The sequence below is a fragment of the Littorina saxatilis genome, linkage group LG4, assembly GCF_037325665.1.
Source record: "Littorina saxatilis isolate snail1 linkage group LG4, US_GU_Lsax_2.0, whole genome shotgun sequence".
In the NCBI taxonomy this organism is placed as follows: Eukaryota; Metazoa; Mollusca; class Gastropoda; order Littorinimorpha; family Littorinidae; genus Littorina; species Littorina saxatilis.
Window position 1 is genome coordinate 52,613,660 of NC_090248.1, and position 17,950 is coordinate 52,631,609.

General features: G+C 44.0%; 2 protein-coding genes across 3 annotated transcripts in view; both read left to right on the forward strand.

The window, feature by feature from the left end:
• LOC138965092 (uncharacterized) overlaps positions 1-17,950 on the forward strand; it is a 305,948-nt gene that overhangs the window by 184,571 nt on the left and 103,427 nt on the right. The window lies entirely within an intron of this gene.
• LOC138965060 (uncharacterized) overlaps positions 1-17,950 on the forward strand; it is a 70,270-nt gene that overhangs the window by 46,557 nt on the left and 5,763 nt on the right. For both annotated transcript variants that reach the window (XM_070337183.1, XM_070337184.1), the window contains exons 4-5: positions 14,019-14,258; positions 14,647-16,404. In XM_070337183.1, the coding sequence (XP_070193284.1) occupies positions 14,019-14,258; positions 14,647-16,404 (1,998 nt within the window). The remainder of the gene's footprint in view (positions 1-14,018; positions 14,259-14,646; positions 16,405-17,950) is intronic.

A 17,950-nucleotide genomic window follows, 5' to 3' on the forward strand; every position in this document is an offset into this window, starting at 1 on the left:
CTCACCTCAATAGTATTCAGGGCAGTGGCTTCTTGTTTATTTGTTTCATTTGTTTGTTCTTTCTCCGAAGGCCCTTTGCGGTTTTAGCGGAATGAGTTTTGGATGAGTAACCCAGACAGGTTTCCATGAGAGGTGTAATACCAGTAAGGACGAGTAGCGTCACTACGGGTAGCAGGATGTTGGAACTCGTATATTTTTTCCCCTTCGCCGGGAACAGTTTCGGTTCAGTTTCAAGGCTGGCCAGCTACGATTAAGAGTACATAATATATATGATATTTCAACAAAAACGCAAGACACGAGCAAAAGGTGGAGGAAGCGAAACTCATTCAGGTAGTCGTGTGCACATTGAAACACGATTACACGCCCACACCAGGGGTCGACACTAACTTATTTGGCCTGGGGCCACACTGGCCCCAGAGATGGAAATTGCTGGGGCGGAAAACAAAAATCTGGGGCCCACTCTCAGTATTCACGTGCGGCAACGCATTGTCTGTTTTTCTTCATCGTACTGAAGCCAGGGAAATTCTTTCAACCATTTGACATTAAAATTACGACAGCACTTCGCGCTTTTGGCTGCATCGGTCTCCTTTTTTTCGTTTCTCTCCACCCTGTTCTTCATCTTCATTTCCATGTCTTTTTACACCAGGGATGTGTCGCCACATTTTGCGTTTGGCATTTGAAGGCGATACTTATCTCTCACGCTAAAGAGCGCAATCTGGGAGTTATTTCCCGTGCGGCATTGTCCTTCGACGATTTCAATGTTTTTTTTTCTTGACTGCGGCATTGATCGTAACGCAAATTTCAGTGACGACTTTGACTGGCAATTTTTAGTGATTGGCTCTGGCATTAGAATTTTCGGTTTGTCATTGTTGGAATTTATCCTGGGGCGGAGTGGGCCCCAAGCTTCGGCAATGTTTGGGGCGGAACACAAAACTCTGGGGCGTTCCGCCCCCCGCCCCCGCTAGTGTCGAACCCTGCACACACTCGGACGCACGCACGCACTACCCCATATCCTTCTGATTTCGTACCCTATAACCTTCTGATATCGTACCTTATAACCGTCTGATTTCGTACTTAATAACCTTCTGATATCTTACCCTATAACCTTCTGATGTATTCTATAACCTTCTGATATCTTACCCTATAGATCTAACCTTCTGATGTCGTACTCTATAACCTTCTAATATCTTACCCTATTATGAGTTATTTCTAATATGCTGACTGCTAGCAAATGATAACAGGCATGTCGAGAAAAAAGATATCAAGCATGAGCCTTTTAGGCGAATGCTGATATCGTTTGTGAGACATGACTGTTATCATTTGCTAACAGTCCGCATATTAGAAATAACGGTTTTATTACCGTTTAATTCGACCAAAAGAAATTTCGAAGCGACCCCGCGAATTAGACAGAACAGCCGCAATGGGAACTTGAGCGCTCCTACCTGATTATGCCTGTCAGTCAAAGAATTCTTGTGACCTGGGTCAGCCAATCAGAGTAATACTCCTGACGTGATGAATATTCACAGATCAAATGCGTTTGACACACAACAATCTCACAAGATAAACTATGTTCAACATGCGTTTCGGTTGCTTCGCTTTTTCTTGTTGAATAGAGAGCGACAGATTTAGAACCGACTCAAGACGGATGGGAAATGACGTAAAGATACATTTGACGTAACGTGAGTGACGCAATTTGACTTGATTTTTCGAACTTAGGTAATTTAGATTTCAAGTGAGCGGGTCGGCATTTCACACTCAGAGGATGGGCGGTACCTTGCTGTTCCGTAAAGCACCCACCGACAAAACTCGCTTATCGGTATTTTTTTTTTTTTTTTAGATAAAGAGAGTATTATCTGACAGCATTTGAAGTGTCATTCTGTAGAATAAATCACACTGATCTTGTTGAAAACAAAAAGGGTCCCTGCCTGAACGTTATAACATTTAACAGGTCACCTAGAATCCGTCCTGATTGGTCAAAAAGCCATATGGGGCACTGAATTGTTAATAAAACCTTCTGATGTCGTACTCTATAACCTTCTGATATCTTACTCTATAACCGTCTGATTTCGTACTTTATAACCTTCTGATATTTTACCCTATAACCTTCTGATGTCGTACTCTATAACCTTCTGATATCTTCCCCCATAACCTTGTGCTTTAGTTGGACCAAAGAGGGTGAAAATGTGTTCGTACCTTTTTCGGGCAGCACCTTCAGTTGACACAAGCTCCTATGTCATAAATTAGTCTTCTAATACACGGGACATGTATTTGTAAGACCTAAATGCGGGTCCGTCTTTTCACTCTACAACCTTCGGATATCGTGGGTGGGTGGGGTGTTCGGACACCGAGGAGAGTCTGCACACAAAGTTGACTCTGAGAAATAAATCTCTCGCCGAACGTGGGGACGAACTCACGCTGACAGCGGCCAACTGGATACAAATCCAGCGCGCTACCGACTGAGCTACATCCCCGCCCTGAACAGAACATCTGAAAAATAAGGTCTTACGGTGGAGGAAGTCTTAAATTGGGGGGTCTTAAAAGGGCAGTTCCACAGTAGCAGCATCTGCCACAGCACAAGCAGATCATCAGACAAGTGTCACAGCAGGTTATGCCGGGTATCATGTTTCGCTGGACTGGCTCCCGAACCGGTACTTTGATACAAGCCCCTGTGGAATCTTGATGACTGAAAAACGTGCATTAACCGCGCTGAACGATTGTGAGATCGTGGCCGCGATCCGCCATCCGTTCATTTTGTATGGCCCGTGCAAAGGATTGTGACGACAAACATTACGTAGCCCAGACTATCTCATTAATTTTGTCACAAAGACCGTTTTCCCGGCGCGTGTCCTTCGTTCTTGACACGTGTACTACGAACCACCAGGTTCTCGGAAGAAACTGTGTTTGTATTCCTGGGAATTCGTTCTTGTGAAAGAGGATCTCATATGTTTCGGATATTTTACATACAGAGAAACACACAGACATGCTTACAAGACAGGTACACACGGCCACCCATACTAGACACATACATACGGACACACAGACACACACACAGACACACATACACACACGCACACAATCACGCACACGCACACACACACACACACACACACACACACACACACACACACACACACACACACACACACACACTTACTAACAGACAGACAGACAGACACACACACTAACACACACACACACACACACACACACACACACACACACACACACACACACACACACACACACACGAATAACGTTAAAGACAAGTACCCCCTAAACAATCAATGGGGTAAGATTCAGGATGGGAATACCCAGACCAGCACGAACCACTGAGCTGTTTACTGATACAATCACTGGTTGTGGTTGACCGAGAAATATTATGGTGTGTCTCCAGTTTCTTACACGCAATCGTGTGGCAATAAACACCTGCTTCGGCCAGCTTAATGCATGTGCATGGGTATATATATCAGTGTGTAACAGGCACGGAACGAATTTATAATGTTTGTTTATTGTATTTTCAAAACATTGTGATCGTCTGTGTGCTTTCTTTGCGCAGTGCAACTTTCGTGGTGCTGTTTGTAAAACTAAAAGATATATTTTAATTTGTTATTTTACGACTCTCTTTGTCTTTTGTTTTAAGTCGAGGGAAAAATGAAATTTGGAACACAGTTTTTAAATCTGTCCCAGCAAAGTCAGACTGATCATTACCGAGCCAGTTCAGGCGCGATCGCGGCAGACTCCCTTATTTTTAAGGGAGGGAGAACTTGAGCTCCTGTCAGTCACTCCAGTACACGCGTTCGGAATGCACGATATGCGTGTGCTCGATACGGTTAATTAAACACTTCCCTCGGCCTATGGGAACTTGACTCAGAGCCGAAGGCGCAGATCCTTTGCCCAGTCCATAAAACAAGAGGCACATACAATACGCGCACTTGACTTGACTTGGCACAGAGATATAGAATATTCTATATCTCTGTGGGTAGAAGAGACGAAATAGGTGAACAAGAATAATCAGATATGTAATAGTTTTACTGCATTATAACAAACATTTAGTGTTAATGCTGCTACATTTAAATTAAAGCCATGGGTTTTTTTAAGGTGTGACGTCATTTTCTGTTTTTGTTTTTGTTTTTCTATCCGGGGTTGTAAGAATTTACATGACAAATACAGAAATGTGATCATGCAGGCGAGTTGCAATGATACAGGCAACACAGATTCCAGGCAGTTCGAGTTCATCATTGTCTGCTGTTGGTCTTTGAGCAGTCGCTGTTATTCAGAATAGTCCGGCGCCTGTGGGTGGACATGAATTGCGAAAGCTGTTCCGAGAAGGGTTTACAAATATTTATCAATTTTAAAAGGAATATAAAAAGGAAAAACATCAATCTATATACAAGTAAAGGCTGTAGTTATCTGTCTGTCGTGAAAAATGTCAATGTATTCAATGTTTTTCTTACACACTGGGTGTAAATCTTTCTTTCTTTATTTGGTGTTTAACGTCGTTTTCAACCGCTCACCTCCCACGTGCAAAACGCAGTGATATGCACACGCCAGAATAGCGCGGTAGTGTATTGTGCTAAGCAGGAAAGCGCGCTTTTCTGTATTCTTGTTAACTTTCTGAGCTTGTTTTGAATACAACCTATCATATCTATACGTTTTTGAAATCAGGAAACGATAAAGAATAAGATAAGATCATTTTTGGATCGATTTCTTAAATTTTAATCGTAAGACTAATTAAAGGCAGAGTAAGCCTCCCGTAAACCATCACAGATACGGTCAGGCTTTTACACACAGTACAAACACCATTTCATTTAAACACTCACCAATTGAGAACATCCTAGGTGCCCTCCGTAAAGAGCGAACAATTTTCAAAGAATTTATTTTTGCGTGGTTTATCTTACCCCTGAGCCATCGTGAACCCGTGTGATCCCGTTTTCCCTTTTCACAATGCAGTCGTCATAGTTAGTCATTTGAATGCGACTCGACGTGAGCTTATCTACAATAGCACGTTTTTTTTATGCACGAAACAACGGCTGTGGTTCACAAGAACTCTAGCGATGGCTTTTGACTGTTGAGAGGAACGGCGATTTGCACTGATAAACCGGCCGTCGTCTGCTACGACCCTTGCGTGACCCTGCTTCCGGGCTTTTCTTTTTTTTAAACTTTCACAACTTCGAATTGTTCTGATCTTGTCTTGATGAAAAACGAATTCTTTTATGATTAAAGAATGTTTGTGTAACAAGCTGTCAATTTATTATTTAGATTTTAAAAGTTAGGTCTAGCGCAAAAACGAGGCGCCGTTGTTGTTAACGGAACAAGTCTACGAAAATAAATTCTTTGAAAATGTCTCACGCTCGACAGAAAGCAGCCAGGATGTTCCCGTTCGGTGAGCGTTCAAATGGAAGTATGCTTGTACTGTATTTAGACGCTCGGGGAGCTCTGTGATGGTTTACGGGAGGCTTACTGTGCCTTTAATCTATTTTCGTTAATTGTGATCACATTTTAAGAGTAAACATGACATATGTATGTATTTTTAGATTCAGAATGTCATGAAGAATACGATGCAATCAATTTTAAATCTGTTTCCGAAAAATCGATTTTAATGACAACTTTAATGAGCAAACTCATTAATTAATTTGTAAGCCTCCAAGCTGAAATGCAATACCAAAGTCCGGGCGTCGTCGAAGATTACTTGACCAAAATTTCAACCAATTTGGTTTAAAAATGAGAGCGTGACAGTGCCGCCTCAACTTTTACGAAAAGCCGGATATGACGAAGAGCGGTTTAGTAGTTGCGCTGAGAAGGATAGCACGCTTTTCTGTACCTCTCTTCGTTTTAACTTTCTGAGCGTGTTTTTAATCCAAACATATCATATCTATATGTTTTTGGAATCAGGAACCGACAGGGAATAAGATGAAAGTGTTTTTAAATTGATTTCGGAAATTTAATTTTGATAATAATTTTTATATTTTTAATTTTCAGAGCTTGTTTTTAATCCAAATATAACATATTTATATGTTTTGGGAATCAGACAATGATGGAGAATAAGATAAACGTAAATTTGGATCGTTTTATAAAAAAATTTTTTTTTTTTACAATTTTCAGATTTTTAATTACCAAAGTCATTAATTAAATTTTAAGCCACCAAGCTGAAATGCAATACCGAAGTCCGGGCTTCGTCGAAGATTACTTGACCAAAATTTCAACCAATTTGGTTTAAAAATGAGAGCGTGACAGTGCCGCCTCAACTTTCACGAAAAGCCGGATATGACGTCATAAAAGACATTTATCAAAAAAATGAAAAATATGTCTGGGGATATCATACTCAGGAACTCTCATGTCAAATTTCATTAAGATCGGTCCAGTAGTTTAGTCTGAATCGCTCTACACAGACACACACAGACACACAGACACACAGACACACACACACACACACACACACACACACACACACACACACACACACCACGACCCTCGTCTCGATTCCCCCCTCTACGTTAAAACATTTAGTCAAAACTTGACTAAATGTAAAAACGGGTCTGGTTTGAGCAGTGACACAGGGAAATCTGTACATCAAACCTCTGCAGCATAGAGAAATTCTCTCCAGAGTCTTCGGAGTAGTCAGCGTTTGGAAACTTGATAGTCTGCTACCGACGGGGGGAAAGTTCTTGACCTGCAGCATGGCAGGTCAAAATAACACACTGGGACCGAAGCGGCGGTGGAGCTTAATTGATACCGACATGGTTACTGCACAAACGGCCAGCTAAGCCACACCTCCTTTTGGCGCGTGCTGTGACTGCGCCTAGACTGCGAGCTAGAAAATGGGATTACACATGAATGAAATAACTTTCAAACGGAAGAAATAAATAAAGAAAGAAACAACGAAAAAAAAAAAGAGGGACAAGCAAAACAGACAGACAGATAGAACGAAGCTAAGAAAGAAACAAAGTCGGAAACGAAGTACAATGAAGCCATAATTAAGTTGTTCTTACTGTCTGTTTCATGTGCCTGTTGTAACAACCTTCACAGATGTCTTCCTCTTTTAGGATACAGTATCCTTGCCTTTCACGCCTGGTGGCGTGTAGGGCAGTGGAACAGGATACAGTGGAACCCGCCTTTTAAGACCTCCAAAAATCTGAGAAAATCAGGTCTTAAAAAGGAGGGAGTCTCAAAATGGGAGTAAATACAGAGGTTACGAACAGAAAGTCTGAAAAAACCCAGAGTCTTAAAAGGGAGGGAGTCTTAAATTGGGGGGGGGGGGGGGTCTTAAAAGGGGGGTTCCACTGTATTCTTGATGGAAACATCATTGACAACTTATTCTAATAACACGAGTTGGGGTGAAAACCAAATAAAAGTTTGGACATATTATTGAAATCTTACTGAGCAGTGTCAGGCTCAAATTTGCCGAGAAATGTGCGATGTGTGAATAGAAATCGGAACGAACGTTCAACCGCGAAGGAAAGAAAAAAACAAGCAAACAAGGAGACAGGCACAAAGGCAGACAGACGGACGAAGAGTCACGTGTACAGAAATAAGTAAAATAAAGCATGAACATTCAAAATACAAAATAGAGAATCGAATCCGGTCGGATTCAGGTTTCTGTTGCAAAGACCCTCACAAGTCTGTCTTCCTCTATTGACTCCGATCACAGATAATAATAACAGGTATTTCAAGTTCTTGTGATCGTCACGCTTGTTGAAGACAGTAATGGTCTAAAGTTAGAAGCTGGATATATGATAGACACGGCTTTTTTTCCCTTCTTTTTTTGCACTGCGACCATTGCCCTGTGTCTTGACAGCACTTAGATTTTGATTTAAACCTGTACTTTTATTGACGAACACGTGGAGAAGGAGGGAACGGGAAAGAGAGAGAGAGAGAGAGAGAGAGAGAGAGAGAGAGAGAGAGAGAGAGAGAGAGAGAGAGAGAGAGAGAGAGAGAGAGAGACAGAGACAGAGACAGACAGACAGATATACCAATTAGCGCAATGGCCATCTGAGCATTGCAAGCCTTGAACTTTTGATCCATTCACAAAAAACAGGATAGGAAACCTACTGTTGGGGTAAATTAGGACATACTAATTTCCATGGACCCTTCCTGACATCCTCTTGCTTCCGCAAATGTATTATTTTGCTTGCGCTTAAACCGTTTCCAGTAAATGAAACTTCAAATTCAAATAGGACGAATGTTTTTATTTTTATTTTGTCAGTAGGCGTCCCCCAAATGGCTGAACCATGCACAATTTATTTCTGTCCTTCTCTTGAGTCCTCTCTTCAAAGCACTGCCCCTTGGTCAGTTAGTTGGACGACTGAGTGCCTTGGTAGCTTTATCTCTTTTTTAGAATCTTTTTTGTGTGTGAATTTGATTTTCGGGCGTGTCTGTCAGTGATGTCTGTTCAACTGTTTACCTCATGTAAAATTAAGGACGGGATCCTTGCTTTTGTGAATATGATTATCGGGGGTGTCTTTTTTCACAGAATAGACACTACCTCGTGTAAAATCAATCTGTTTGCTGAAAATGGTAGGGGAATAGTAAATAGCCTGTCTAGTCATAAGCCGCTTCATCACACACATCTGCCCTCACACGCATCTGTCTAGTTTTTGTTTTATGACGGATAGTATAGAAAAAAAAGGCCCGAAAGTATGTTCAAAATGGCCACTTTCTTTCCATTGCAGAACTGAACTCCCTGCAGTTATCAGTGAGCGTGGAGGACCGTTCAGGGGTGTTGCAGTTTCTGCGCGTGGGCACGCGCAAGAGCGCGCCTCTGCATGCCTCTCTGGACAACATCCTGCAGCACCCGCTCTACTGGTACGACATCGTCGGACCTCGTCGGGACGTTGACTGGAACACAGCTTCTGGCGACCTGCAGGTGAGTTTTCCGTTAAGCGTGTCCTTAACTGGGCGAAGTCGACTACGCGAAGACAAGTATACTTCGCGAAGCTGGCCGCACGGAGCTTTAGCACTGAGTTTTCTGTTCAAAGACTTCGCGAAGTCTCCGCGAAGTCGACTTCGGGCTGAATTAAGGACCGTCGTTAGCCAATGCTTGTTATATGAAGTCTTATATCGCGCGCGTATCTCCAGACTCGGACTCAAGGCGCAGGGATCTATTTATGCCGTGTGAGATGGATTTTTTTTTACACAATACATCACGCATTCACATCGACCAGCAGATCGCAGCCATTTCGGCGCATATCCTACTTTTCATGGCCTATTATTCCAAGTCACACGGGTATGGTGGTGGACATTTTTTTTTTATCTATGCCTATACAATTTTGCCAGGAAAGACCCTTTTGTCAATCGTGGGATCTTTAACGTGCACACCCCAAATGTAGTGTACACGAAGGGACCTCGGTTTTTCGTCTCATCCGAAAGACTAGCACTTGAACCCACCACCTAGGTTAGGAAAGGGGGGAGAAAATTGCTAACGCCCTGACCCAGGGTCGAACTCGCAACCTCTCGCTTCCGAGCGCAAGTGCGTTACCACTCGGTCACCCAGTCCAGATGCATCAGTTTCTATTAGCCTGTCCAGGGCCGGACTAGGCGAAGAGGAGGGGGGGGGTTGCCAGTGGTGGCCCAGGGGGATGTCCCTCCTGGCGGCAGGGACGGATCAGTTCATTTTATGACTGGTTTTTTTCCAAAAGTATATTGTGAAAATATGGGTGTGAAGGCGCGAAGCGCCGAGCCGACGGCGCGAAGCGCCTAGCTTGCTAGGGGGGTCCGGGGGCATGCCCCCCCGGAAAATTTTTAAAAAAAGGATGCAAAATGGTGCAATCTGGTGCATTCTGAGGATGATCATTACCAGTTTCAGGCAGCAGATTTTGTCACTGATTAATACCCCAAAAATTGAAACTCAATGTAAAATAAAGAAATGCATACCTCATTCAATATTTTTATTTTTTGGCTGGGGGGGGGGGGGGGGGTCCGGAAACCCTAGAACCCCCCCCCCCCCCCTCAAGCTGACGGGTAGGTCATATTCTGAGATAGGAAAATGGTCGCTCCTTGCATGAAACGGCATAAAATAAGCAATAATAAAAAATAAAAAAAATAAGTAAGGTACATGTTTAGGCTAGGGGGGGGGGGGGTTGCGCAACCCCCATAACCCCCCCGGTAGTCCGGCCCTGCTGTCCTTAACTGGGCAAATATCCTTCGCGAAGCTGGCCGCACGAAGCTTTAGCACAGAGCGTCTTTGGTAAAAAAGACTTCGCGAAGTCGACTTCGGGCTGAATTAAGGACCACATTTAAAGACACAATCCTTCTCTTGAAAACAGGTCGGTTCACTATCTCAGATCTGACCAGGCGTTCTTTTAAATGAGAGAAGACAGACACTGGGTTTTTTAACTGAATTGATTCATCAAAAAATCCAACTGTGGACCCAGGGTGTTAATTTTCGGTATGTGTCCAAGCAGAGGTTACACAAAAGTTTAACCAATTTGCCATGAGAAAGGGTACCGGGTGTGCCTTTAAAGCCACACACACCGAAGGGACATCGTCGGGACGCATTCGCGGTGAGGCCAGGGCTGGTTCTATCCAACGGCTCTTCACTCAAATTCTGTATAGTTCGATTCATTTGTTGTGTGTCTTCTGAAGTGTGCTTGAGTTCATCATGCAAATGGCAATGTTCCTTGTTTTTATAAGGACAGTACAAATCGTGAGGTTTGAGGCTTGACTAATGTAACCACGAAGCTGCCTTGATAAAGGTTGAGGTCGACTTGGATTGTGTGTCATGCTAATTTTATGCCGCTCGTTTTGAAATTGTTCTATTTCCATTTCATCTGAATGGTTTATTTTGCACACAAGACTTGATCAGGTATTTAAAAAAAAACCACTCTCATAATCTTGTATTGTTATTGAGAAAACAGCAGTTCTGAGAAACTGTTTATTGCCTGGAAGTGTTTGCACAGAAGACACCAAGCTATGCAAATTCTTGCCAGTAATTGGGAGTAAGGCCAAAAAAAAAAAAAATAGGTCTGTTTACGGTAACCCGACCGACCCTAGTTTTTTCGCGCGACCCTAGACTTTTTTTTTGGCATTTGGGGAAAAAAAAAAAATCTTGTTTTTTTGGCAAAATAACGTAAAAATATGTTTTTTTGGAAAAAAACAAAAAAAAACAAATCCCGACCTACCGACCCTATTTTTTGGGCCTATGTTACCGTAAACAGACCTATTTTTTTTGTTGGCCTAAGCGCTTCTCAGTATTGGAACCTACAAGTTGCTGATTGAACGCGGGGTGTGTGTGTGTGTGTGTGTGTGTGTGTGTGTGTGTGTGTGTGTGTGTGTGTGTGTGTGTGCGTGCGTGCGTATGTAGATGCATGTTGATTTTTGGCAATCCATGGACATCGCCTTTACTCTTCTTTGTGCCACAAACCATTCACCTCTTTGATTCTCACGACCCAGCCAAACTCTTGAATCAGACCGCATGAGAGCACGGATGTTGGCAAAAAGCCAGTTAAACATGTGAATGAAAAGTACCTTCGAGGGTGGGGAAAAATGTATGTCTGCATTCTTGTCATGTCCTTTTCGCGCCTTTTCTCAATGTGTGAGTCCCAAAATGTCTTTATATTATTACCTGTTAACATTCATATACCTTCAAAAGTGGCAAAAATCCATGTCGGTCGCTTTAGTTTAAAATCAGACCACAAGAGGTTACACAAAATAACGGAAAGCCGGTGGAAACGTGAATGAAAACTACCTTCAAGAGTGTCGATATCTATCGTTCCTTGTCCTTTTTTTCTCCCCATTTCTGTTTGTCCTTGTCAGGAAATGTCTTAACTAACTGTACACACTCATGTTTGTTGTGGACTATTTTCGGAGACCCCCTGCCCACTTATGAATAAGTACCGTCATTTACACCAATACAATTTTAAAGTATGCAGGTGGCCCTATTTCACTGTGCAACGCTTGGGATAAATGCTTTCAATTCGAACCAGACAAACACGAAGGTGTATAATGTGCGATGCAAATGTATTCGCCACGGCATTTGGCAATGGAATTTGTGAATAGACTCAGACCATGAAACCCACGTTTGAGACTTCCCATTTTAAGTCTTCTTCCCTTTTTAAGACCTTGTTTACTCTGTAAACCGCAAAAAGGTTAGTTAGTGGGCTATGGTTTAATCATAGAAAAACGGAGAAAATTGTAAAGTCTCAGTTTGAGATAGTACAATTGTATTGTAATGCATTGTATTGTAAAGAAACATTTACCAGTGTGTCGACTTACAGCTCTTTGAAGTGGACTGACAAATAAATCATTACGATAATTAACAGAATATGAAATTATTTCGAACTCTGCAACTCTTGTTTTCTCCGATTTTCTCCCCATAGAGTCTGTAATGATTTATGTGACCTCAGTTTTAGACTCCCGCTCGTGTAAGGATCTTAAACTGTTTATCACATCCCTTTTTGGAGGTCTTAGCAAGGAGGGTCCCATTGTACCTAACTACACATGCACTCCTTGTGCAATCACGGGCTGTCACGTAAGCTGAGGTCTCATGCTGGTGTAGAGACACTGTTACGGTTCAGCTTATTGTCACCGCGTCGCCATTTTGAATATATATATATTAATTGCGCATGTTGTCATTGCAGTTGACACAGACGTGCCAGTAAATATGAGTTTTACAGTTAAACGGTGTGGTGACGGAAGATAAGCAGGAGGTTTGGGGTGGGTGTGTGTCGGGTGGAGGTGTGTGTGTGGTGTGACTAAGGTGGGACACACTCAAACACTCACACGCACACAAAAGTGCGCGTATTCACACACATTACACATAGTTATAGGTTAAAACAGTTGCGTTCTTCCTGTGTAATTATCATATTTAGGTCAAGGTATGGGGCGGGGATGTAGCTCAGTCGGTAGCGCGCTGGATTTGTATCCAGTTGGCCGCTGTCAGCGTGAGTTCGTCCCCACGTTCGGCGAAAGATTTATTTCTCAGAGTCAACTTTGTGTGCAGACTCTCCTCGGTGTCCGAACACCCCCGTGTGTACACGCAAGCACAAGACCAAGTGCGCACGAAACAGATCCTGTAATCCATGTCAGAGTTCGGTGGGTTATAGAAACACGAAAATACCCAGCATGCTACCTCCGAAAGCGGCGTATGGCTGCCTAAATGGCGGGGTAAAAACGGTCATACACGTAAAAGCCGTGGGAGTTTCAGCCCATGAACGAACAAACAAGGTCAAGGTAACAAAGTTACTGACTTAGGCAAGAGGCGCCGGGTGGAAGAACGACTGAAGGGAAGTGGGTTGGGGTGGAGGGAATTTGGTGGAGGAGGGGGGGGGGGAGAGAGGGGGGGTTGGGGGTTGGAAAAACGAAGTAAAGAACAGAGGATGCAGTTATTTGAGTAGTTGTAGTTATGCTTGTATGCTTTGCCTGAATTAGCATTGGAACAGGATTGAAAAAAACTCAGTGCTTAGACAAACTTCACACATTTCTTCGTGTTAAAGTAATGTCCTTCCCGCACACACGGTCATGTCCACTACCACAGAAACGTTCAGACTTTGACAGAACCCTTTCACTTGCACACATACCAACAATCAACGGTTGGGCTGATGTCTGTACACAGAGCAGGATTTTGATTAATCTGAATGATTTGGCAGATTGGCATGGTTGTCACCTACCACATTAATTCAACAAGAAGTTCTCAGTCTGCGGAGGAGGCACTGGTAGGCTGTTGATTTTAGGCAAGTGTTGATGTGAAAGGATTCTCTTACTCCGCTAAAGCCCAAACAATGCATTGTGGATGGGATGGGTTCCACGGGAAGCATTAGACCTTTTAGTAGATCAATTTGGCTGAACTTACGTTCTAAAGGGAAACGCATTACACCTTTTAGTAGATCAATTTGGCTGAAAACGTTCTAAAGGGAAACGCATTACACCTTTTAGAAGATCAATTTGGCTGAAAACGTTCTAAAGGGAAACGCATTACACCTTTTAATTGATCAATTTGGCTGAAAACGTTCTAAAGGGAAACACAAGAGACAAACCTTAAGATGTATAACATGTTATCAATTTGGTCTCAATACCATTTACAGGGAATTCAGCTGACGCTCAAGCTTCGAGGCGAGCCCAACCAACACAGTTTGGAGCAGATCTATGGCACTGCCTCCCGGCCCTGTCAGGCCCCCAAGCAGCAACAGCCAGACTACTCCATGGGCATGCAAATAGAGGGGGGTCAGGGCGAGGGTCACAAGCTCGTGAACCAGCTGCAGATGAACATCCCCCCCACCCAGGCTTCCATCAGTGTCACCATGGGGGCTGCTCAGCTCAACGTGGTGAGTGTTTTACTGGCTTGTCTTCAGCAAGACTGTTCGTTCAGCATGGTTTAGGTAATCGTGTCTGTGCTGTAGTTTCTTTCTGACTGTGTCTGTCTGACTCTGTCTGTCTGTCTGTCTGTCTGTCCGTCCGTCTGTTTCTGTCTGTTTGTCTATCTGTCTGTTTGTCTTTCTGCCTGTCTGTCTGACTATCTCTCTGTCTCTGTCTCTCTCTGTCTCTCTGTCTCTCTCTCGCTCTCTCTCTCTCTCGCTCTCTCTGAGTAAGTGAGTTAGCACTTGCAGCACAGTTATTTCCAAGATATAATAATACATGTTGCCCTAAAGTTGCTGATAGTATCAACTTCACCCTTCATTTGACATTAAGCCCTGTTATTATTTTTCTTTCCAGTCAACGCAGGGTCCGGTACGCTTGAAGAACAACCTGTCCGCCAACGACCAGTTCAACATCCCCCCAACGATCCAGCACCGTCTCAACATCACCCGCTCAGTGGCAGACACGTGTGATCTCCCTGCCCCTACCCGCTGCGGACCTAGGTCAGCTAGTCCCCGGAGCATGGGTTACCCTCAGCCCGAGATGCTTGCTGGACCTGCTACTATGCTTGACGCGCTGCAGCCCATGACACAGTTTGCTCAAAACTACGGAAACCTGCCGGCTAACGTTCCTTTTTTGTCTGACTTCAACGGCACCTTTTCGGAAATGTCGGATCTTTCGGGGAATGATCAGTTTACTACGTCATTGCCTCAGTCTCAGAGAGGAGCGGTGGGTCCAAGTCAAACCTTCCCCATGCAGGTGTGTCCGACAAGCTTCACGGACATAAAACAGCCTGTCACGGGCTTTCAGGGCGGTCGCCTTCCGCGTGAAGATGACGAGAGCTTGGGCAGGCAGAATGGGCTGTCAAGACCTCACACCCTCGGACGTCAGAATGCTGTGGTGCAGCAGCAGCCTGAAGGCTTTGCTTGCCTGGAGTCACCCGACAAAGACACAGCCGTCTCTAGCTGCACGTCCTTGCTGCACCAGGACTACGTCACCCACAACTCCCTCATTGAGTTCTGCAACAACCCCACCAGTCCCATCAGCTGCGGCAGCGGGTCCTCCCCCTCCACCCCCAACGGTCACCCCCCTCCCATTGTGACCTCCACCGCACAGCCAGCACAAGTCCTCTCCCACTTCCTGGGTACAGAGATCTTTCGGGGAGGGGAAGAAAACACCCCACCAGGCTGCAATAACTGGCAGCAGAGTGGCTACGTTCCGCACTCCTTCATCCAACAGATGTCGCAGAACCTTCACAGAAGCGCGTCAGCTCCGAACCTTGACGAAGACCTTTGCATGGAAGAGGGGGAGCAGTTTGCAGCAGATAGCAACAACATGCACGTCGATGAACGAATGGACATTACAGATGCGCAGAGTGGGAATCCAGGGAGACCGCCCTGCGCGTCTCTGCCGGCGGGAGGTGCCAGGGAGGATGCAAAACCCGCCCCATGCGGATACTCGTTTTACAGGCCGGATCTGATGCACCACCACTACCAGAACTTCAAGCCAGGCCATGTGCTGACCCACAGCATCAGTATGGACGCTGCTGGGGACGGGGGGTACATAGACATGACGGGCACGCACTCCACCCCCACCTCTCATCAGCAGCAGCAGGACAGCGGCCACTCCTCTTCTGTGAACGACCCCAGGCTCCGCCCCTCATCCTCATTCGACGGCTACATGAACGACTCCGTGTCAAGGTTGGCACATGCAGAAGCTGACAGCGCTCAGTCCCTGGACTCCGGAGCCGGGCGTCCCTCTGAGGAGGGTATGGACAATATTCCCAGGAACAGGAGGCCGTTTCCTCCTTCGGGCAGCGACATGTTCCAGCCCAGGAACCGGAACCCAGTGACCCAGGACCATGACATGTTGCTGAGCGATGAGTCGGAGTACTGCTACATTGACCCCGCTCCGCTACGAGGTGACAACTCCTGTGATTCTAGGGGGTCGTCGTCGTCCACGCCACAGGCTGAGCGCAGGTCATCCGGGGGCAGTCTTGCAGGGGGGAAGCCTGAGAGCGGACACCGGAAGAAGTTCTGTCATCGATCTAGAGAACTGGCCGACAGCGAACTGCAGCAGGTGCCTGGGTGGAATGCTAACGTCAATGATAAAACGGTATGCTTGGTTTTTATTCTCCATTTATTATTTATTTATTTATTAGTGAGTATTTCTACGCACATACCCTCCCAGAGGGAGGCTCATGGCGTTTACAATATGCCGTGTGAGATGGAATTTTTTACACAATATATCACGCATTCACATCGGCCAGTAAATCTCAAGCGTGTTAGGCGAGTATATACTTTTCACGGCCTATTATTCCAAGTCACACGGGTATTTGGTGGACATTTTTTATATGTCTATACAATTTTGCCAGGAAAGACCCTTTTGTCAATCGTGGGATCTTTAATGTGCACACCCCAATGTAGTGTACACGGGACCTCGGTTTTTCGTCTCATCCGAAAGACTAGCACTTGAACCCACCACCTAGGTTAGGAAAGGGGGGAGAAAATTGCGGCCTGACCCAGGCCTGAACACGCAACCTCTCGCTTCCGAGCGCAAGTGCGTTACCACTCGGCCACCCAGCAGCAGGACATTTGTGTGTGTGTGTGTGTGTGTTTGTGTGTGTGTGTGTGTGTGTGTGTGTGTGTGTGTGTGTGTGTGTGTGTGTGTGTGTGTGTGTGTGTTGTTTCGTTCGTTATTCATAGTTTTGCTGACATTGTAACTAACTTCATAGCTTTATTTCTTACGGAGTTGCTACCATTTATTTTACTATGCTTGCTTTTGCATTTAACATCCCTCATTCAGTCTTCCACTCAATACTGCATTACTGTCCCTTTATCAGGGAGGTTTAAGCTTTTATCCTTTTTACATTTAGTCAAGTTTTGACTAAATTTTTTAACATAGAGGGGGAATCGAGACGAGGGTCGTGGTGTGTGTGTGTGTCTGTCTGTGCGTGTGTGTGTGTAGAGCGATTCAGACTAAACTACTTGACCGATCTTTATGAAATTTGACATGAGAGTTTCTGGGAATGATATCCCCGGACGTTTTTTTCATTTTTTCAATAAATACCTTTGATGACGTAATATCCGGCTTTTTGTAAAAGTTGAGGCGGCACTGTCACACCCTCATTTTTCAATCAAATTGATTGCAATTTTGGCAAAGCAATCTTCGACAAAGGCCGGACTTTGGTATTGCATTTCAGTTTGGTGGCTTAAAAACTAATGAATGAGTTTGGTCATTAAAAATCGGAAACTTGTAATTAAACTTATTTTTTTTATTAAACGATCCAAAAACAATTTCATCTTATTCTTCGTCATTTTCTGATTCCAAAAACATATACATATGTTATATTTGGATAACAAACAAGCTCTGAAAATTACAAATATAAAAATTATGTTTAAAATTAATTTTCCGAAATCGATTTAAAAGCAATTTTATCTTATTCCTTGTCGGTCCCTGATTCCAAAAACATTAACAGCTATTGTGTTTTAACACATGTGCTGAATGGTTCATCAATTCATTTAAAATGTATGTGCATGTTAAACAAAATTATGATAATATGCAGATCTAAATTAAGTTATGTTAAAAATTGACACTTGGAAATTGTACTTAAAATGCAGCATGACAATTTATTTTTTAAATTTGAATAGATCTGTATATA